General features: G+C 39.3%; 1 protein-coding gene across 2 annotated transcripts in view; it reads left to right on the top strand.

The window, feature by feature from the left end:
* Positions 1–1751: 1751 nt before the first annotated feature.
* The window catches only part of btbd11a (BTB (POZ) domain containing 11a), a 121780-nt gene continuing 116689 nt past the window's right edge, over positions 1752–6842 (top strand). For both annotated transcript variants that reach the window (XM_081363540.1, XM_081363541.1), the window contains exon 1: positions 1752–2880. In XM_081363540.1, the coding sequence (XP_081219666.1) occupies positions 2013–2880 (868 nt within the window). In that variant the 5' untranslated portion in view covers positions 1752–2012. The remainder of the gene's footprint in view (positions 2881–6842) is intronic.

Raw genomic sequence — 6842 nt, 5'->3', positions numbered from 1 at the left:
CCAAGCATATAACATTATCCTTGGTATTTGTATAACCAAATTAAACCTTCCAGATGAGGAATGAACCTGGAGATCTATAGACTTAATTACACATTTCTTATTCATACTTGTTCTTTTTATCCTGATATAACCATAATGGTTTCTGTGTATCCAGAAGATGGAATACTTATGTGAGGTATACATAGGAACAATATACATTGTCGCATTTGTGTTTCCAGGCAACACGTAATCATGGAAGAATATGTGAAGGAGAAATCTCAATTAAGAAGGACAGCCTCTGTATCCCAGCCTGCCGCTGCTGCACACTGATTTATTCATATGCACACTGCACAGTGCATATCTAAGGTAATTAAAATATGTAGAATTGATTAACTGAAATAAAAGTACATACAAAGATTGAATGTTGTCAGTTAAAAAGTGCCAGACACTGCAGCACTAATTGACTTAGTTTATGTCTTTTAAGAAATGTTCATTTTATTGTCCATATTTTTAAGGATTTATTGATAAGGACCAGATAAGGTTTTTTGACAGTGTTACACTGGATGCAAAAAAGGTTTAATATAGATTTTGATATTGAAAATATGATTACGTTTTTTGATAATGACTAAACTTTTGTGCAGTCTTTGAATTTTTTGTTACAAGCTATATTTTTTATTCATAATGTGTAATAATGTTAACAAGTGGAAATTACAGGTTCAGTTATACAATATTCCTGCCATATCAATATACCACCATATTCACAAGCCTTGCTGAATGTGACATTGTGTATACCGTGTTTTGCATGATATTTAGTGATTCAGTCATTTTCTCATAGGTAGTGGTGTTATTTCCTGTTTTTTACACGTTTGGTGTCCTAAATCTTGTATTTTTTGTGAGAATAGAGCAATAATGTGATAGAACAAGTGAGTGAGATTAACCAGTCAAATACAGAATAAAAGATATTTCCACAATATCACCTAAAGAGGGCGCCAGATACGCAACAATTTTCCACCAATGCGCCAAACTCCAAGGCGTTCTCTTTGTGCGTATTAATAATGAACTTGATAAGGAGACAGATCGCAAGGCTTCTCACTTCAAAACAGTTAGTTTTTTTTTTTTTTTTTTTTTTTTTTTTTCACGCCAGAACACTTGCATAGTTAAACACTCAAAGCCTAAACGTGTTTAAACCCATTCTCGTATATACCGTGCTTGTTTCGTTCCAGAACTTTTTGACAATTCTGGAATAATTGGCAGAGTTACATTTTAAATGGTTTGAGACAGATAAAAGGTAGAGAAGCTGTGCAAGAGATTGCTTTGATCTGCACATTTCAGAATCATCGCGTAAACATCCTCTGGCTAAAGAGAAGGGTGTCGAGATGGTAAGAAAGAAGAGTGTTTAGAAGCGATTATGGGGTGTGTCCTTTGTGTGATCATATTAATAAATATGTCCAAATATGCAGATAAATATATTTTTCAATAAAAATCGTATATATGTGACTCCTTATTTAGCTCTAAGAATTGTCTATAATAGTTTTATTGAAGACGCTACTATTTTAAGACACTATTTGTCTGATTAATTTCACGTTTTTAAAAAGAAAAAAAGCACCCATGTAGTTTTGGAGCCTGTTGATTTGATAATGAGTAATTATCTTTCTGCATATTCCCTCCTTCCATAAAAGTGATTTATATATAAAATCCCTCCGCTATGAGTGTCTATTTGCATAGCTCCTCCCTAAATGAGTGGTTTCGCAGTGTATGATGCAGTGGTTGTTGAAGGCGTTCTGAGCTCTCGAATTACGCACGCAAAGTTGGGAGCAGAGGCGCTCGGTGGAGATTTATATATATTTTTTCTGGTGACTTACCAAAAACATTAACGAATTGTCACTGCGCTCGCTTGCAGATTGGTGTTTGCTCGTGAAATTAGGTGGCAAAACATTCCAATATACTGCTCCGAGGAGAGGGCGCGCCACGGGAACGCGCTTTGGGTTTTCTTTAAAATATCAGGCATAAGCCTAACATTATGAGGTGCAGCCATGACAGGCAAGGGTAAGACAGCGGCGAGGACGCTGGAGGATTTAACGCTCGATTCCGGTTATGGTGGAGCAGCGGATTCCTTCAGGTCGTCCAGCGTGTCGCTCTGTTGCTCGGACACGCATCTTTCGTACGCGCATGGGGGCAACTGCTGGCATCTGACTGAATCCATGCACAGCAGACACAACAGTTTGGACACGGTCAATACCGTCCTGGCGGAAGACACGGAGATCCTGGAGTGCTCGGGCCAGTGCGCTAAACTGCCCGAGCTGGAGGAGGACGTGCCGTGGAGTCTTGGAGAGGTGGAAGGCGCGCTCCGCAAAGACGAGGACCTGTGCGTGGGGAACGCGTCGCGGGAGATCCTAGCCAAGCTCTCCGCGCTGGTCAGCCGCACGCTGGTGAGGATCGCCCGGGAGGCGCAGCGCCTGAGCCTGCGTTACGCCAGATGCACGAAGCACGAGATCCAGAGCGCCATCAAAATGGTCCTCTCGTGGACCATCTCCGTGAACTGCATCACTGCGGCGCTCAGCGCACTGTCGCTTTACAACATGAGCACGGGTGATAAGTTCAGCCGGGGCAAAAATGCCCGATGCGGACTCGTCTTCTCCGTAGGGAAGTTCTTCAGGTGGATGGTGGATAGCCGGGTGGCCCTGCGCATCCATGAGCACGCGGCGATCTACCTGTGCGCCTGTATGGAGAGCCTGTTCAGAGAGCTGTTCAGCCGTGTGCAGAGGAGCGCGCTGGTGGAGAAGGAGAACGGAGTGCCAAAGTTTTCAGTGGAGTCCCTGGAACAGGCCATAAATAACGATTCGGAGCTGTGGGGTCTGTTGCAACCGTACCAGCACCTCATTTGTGGCAAGAACGCAAGCGGTAAATGTTTGTTTATTTTTTTACACACACTTTTTTTTGTCTTGCTAATAGGCACTTAATATTTAGAAAGTGCATTATACTCATGCCCTTCTTGTCACTGAATTGAAACGCACTTGAAATCAGTCACAAACCTAATATGAGGTCAGTCAACAGTTGTTCTGTCCATCCACCTACTTACCTCCTACCTGCCTCCTTTTGTGAAAGCGCTATTGAGAGGGTGTTTCATAATAGTAGCTAGCATAATCAGATCCCTGCACCTCCTCGCTAGCATATTGTGTATGATGATCCATACTTCATAAATGTGTTCTGCTTCTCTGCAGCACTGTTGACTTATTTATTTCCCCAAGATAAATAAGTTATGTGGGAGGACATGAGTGTTGGTGAGTCCCAGCAGGGTGTTTATTTTCAGACTTCTTATTCATTTAGACACTGTAACAGGTGCAAACACAACAGGAAAGGCTTCACACTGTTGTGCCGCAGTCCCTTTTTTCCCTCCACCTGTTGAAACGAACTCATTTATGGCTTCCGCCATGAGGGGCTAATTTTGATGACATAATCAAGGAGTCTTATTAGTAACATTTAAGGTTGTTATCCATTTCTGAAAGAGATTATCAACTACAATAGTGAGCGATCAGTTTGGGATTGTTTTTTTTTTTTTTTTTTATGGTTGAGGCAGATTCCAGCAAACCATAAAGATTCCTATGAAATTTCACACTTTGCTATTCATGATGCAGCTCCAGTTTACACTTGTTTTAGATCACCACAGGCATTCTTTCTCTGATGTGATGAATGTTGGAGAGTAGACCGAAAGATCTAAAGAATAGAGCTGAATGTCCAGCTTCACATTAACACTGTTTGCATCTGTTCTAGCCATCCTAGTGATTGGTTTGAAAACTCTTATCTTTTTCTCACCCTCATGTCATTCCAAACCCGCATACTTTAATTCCTTCTGTAAAATACAAAAGCAGAAATTTGGGAGAATGTACCAGTTGCTCTTTTCCATGCATTTGCAATGAATGGAGACTGACGTGAACATAGACTTTGACTATACTTGCCTTCATCAAATAAAAAAAAATATTCTGAACTTCCTATTCATCAAAAAATCTTGAAGAAATGGGTCACCTTTACATCTTACAAAAGCTTAAAATCTTCGGTTTCCATTTATTGTAATTAAAGAATATACCTGGCGCCCCCCCCCCCAATACAATTTCACCTTTTATGTGCCATGCAAGATAGTCAAATGGATTTATGACAATGTGAGGGTGAGAAAATGATTTGTTCCTTTAATAGATTTTGGATTTGAGCTTGAAGTCCATTGTTGTTCTACAAAAATTATGATGAAAAACATTTTGTTCCATGTTATTATGTTTTTGCACCTGCAGTATTCACATAAATTAAAAGATCGCCTCCTTTCCAAATGCTGAGCTTTTGGAACATTTCCTGCAAGGCCTCTTGTATTTTTTGTAATGTCACTGTGGCCTTATAAGGTTCAATTTTGGAGCAAATTGTTGTTGTTCTTAGGAGCTTTTAGAGTACAGTGATTGCATCACTGGTTAGTGATCAGCTTTTATATCTCAACCTTACTAAGCTTGAAGACATAAGACAGCTCTTTATGCATAAGCATGTCCATGTTTGTTATGCATTACTGATTTGTAGATTGATTGATATATTGGGGTTTCTCCTGTATGATTATCTAATTTTCTCCCTTTACCTTTGTTCTTTTCATGCCCGAATCCCCGCCTGTCTCAAATACGTGAAAGCCTTTTCAACGGTCTATAGTTACTTGAATAGCGGTTATGGTCAATTTTCCGTGGCAAACCCAGCAGGGTTGATTATTGACACGCGTAACTGACTGACCGTTTTCAGAAATAATGCTCTCTTCTTGCAAGAAAGAAGGAGAACAAAGAGACCAAGTTAAAGTGAAAGATGTGGAGGGACAAATTGAAAAAATGGCAATGTCAGGAATGGGTGGAGAGAGGTGATGAAGGTGAATAAAATTATACTGAAAGAGAAATGACTTAAGATGAGACGGTGAAATGAGAAAGTTGGAAGAAAATTAGCGTGAAGACACCAATATTAGGATAAAAGAGCAAGAAGGACTGTTGATAGGGGTTTTTTTTGTGTCACATGAAGGAGGTAAAAAGAGCAGACTGCGAGTCCCAGATAAGCCAAGAAAATGTAATTTTGGTTCTTGATATGAAGGGTTTTGTTGCCTCCTGCGAAATATTGCATCTCTTCAATTTCGTTCGGGAGCACAAGCTGTCCCTCCACATCTTTTATTGATGTATTGCTAATGTCGCTCCTCGATTTTGGTGTAATTTGTTTTTCATGAGTTGCTGACAGCAGTCGTTTCACTTGTTACTTGTCAAGCATATATGCTACATGTCAGTCAGGAAATGTGTCCATTAAGACACCTGAAAAGTGAGAGGTAGTTGCACCGCCTAAATGTGCTTGCGAAATGTTGCTTTGGGGTGTTTTGAACTCGAAACCCAAGCAGCAGACGGTCAGCTGGCTCAACTGAGGCTTGTAAAGTCTTTGATGTATCATGTTGAATGTATGGCAGATTTAGGACAGACAGAGCTGGATGTTTTGGAGATTTAAAATGCAGTGAAGAACAGCCAGAGGCCCAACTTACTTAGCAACTTACTCCATATGTCATTTCCAAAATCTATAAATCTATCAACAACATTACTGTTATATATAGCGTTCAAAAGGGTCAGTTAATTTTTTGCAACATTTTGGAAAGTCTTTTAATCTCACCAAGGCTGCATTTATCAGAGTAAAATGCAGTAAAACACTAATATTGTGGAATAATTTTACAATTTAAAATAACTGTTTTCTATTTGAATATACTTTGAAATGTTAATTCATTCCTGTGATGGTAAAGCTGAATTTTCTGCATCAATCTGCAGTCTTCAGTGTCTCATGATCCTTCAGAAATCATTTTATGATATGCTGCTCATGAAACATTATTATCATGCTGAGACAGTTGTGCTGCTTAATATTTTATTGAAAACCGTGATACATTTTTTAGGATACTTTGATGAATAGAACATTTAAAAGAATAGCTTTAATTTGAAATTGAAATATTTTGTAACAATATAATATCCAAATTATGTGTTGCATTTTAAATTTCCTGGTTTCTGTTTTAATGGTTTGATTAAATGTTAATGTTAAGAGAGAAATTCATGAGTTCTGAGTAAATGGATTCTGAGTAAATTATCACAATTTGTGCTGTGTATTTCTAACAGCACCTGTTTATATGATCAATAAGTTATGACAACATGTTTTTATAATGCTTTACTCATCAAAATAAGTTAAGCAATGTTCAACTTTCTTTGTAAGTTATACAAGATTCAACTAATTTAAGTCAGTTTAATGTAATTTAAGTTCAAATGACTTAAACATCCAAGTTGATTGTACTTAAAAATTGAAGGCAGAACTCCAAAGCTTGTATTAGTCACGATTCATCCTGTAGTCTGTATCTCACATCATCCCTCCCACACTGTGCTTTGATTGAGCTTGACCTTGACGTGATGTCAAAAATTATTTCCATTTTTGACAATCCCTGATTTAGAAATGTCATGACCTGTTGCAGTTACATATTGGTTTGTGTTTAAATCAGCTGTGGATTACTCTATGTAAGACTTTGGTTACTATGCTGGTGTCGTCCACATGATGTATTGGTGGGGTCTGCTTAGTCAGTGTGCATGGTGTGCTGCCCCCTGACCTCTCTGAAGGATTAAACTGTAAGAATGCTGCTCCAGCAGGTGGCTGATGAGTATATTCTGAGCCCACGCTGAGCTCAGGCCAACGGTGAAACACACTTGTCAGCCGTGATTCTCTACAACACTCCTCTTCATGAGGGCTGCAGCATGGACAGCTCGCTGCCAGATTTCTCCCACTCCACACAAGCCTTTGGGGACCAGTTTAACTCACTGATACACCTAATGAACTAGTTC

Source organism: Scardinius erythrophthalmus, assembly GCF_964197995.2.
Source record: "Scardinius erythrophthalmus genome assembly, chromosome: 4".
Lineage (NCBI taxonomy): Eukaryota > Metazoa > Chordata > Actinopteri > Cypriniformes > Leuciscidae > Scardinius > Scardinius erythrophthalmus.
Note: the sequence above shows the minus strand (reverse complement) of the source record. Positions and strands in the feature narration are given on the sequence as shown.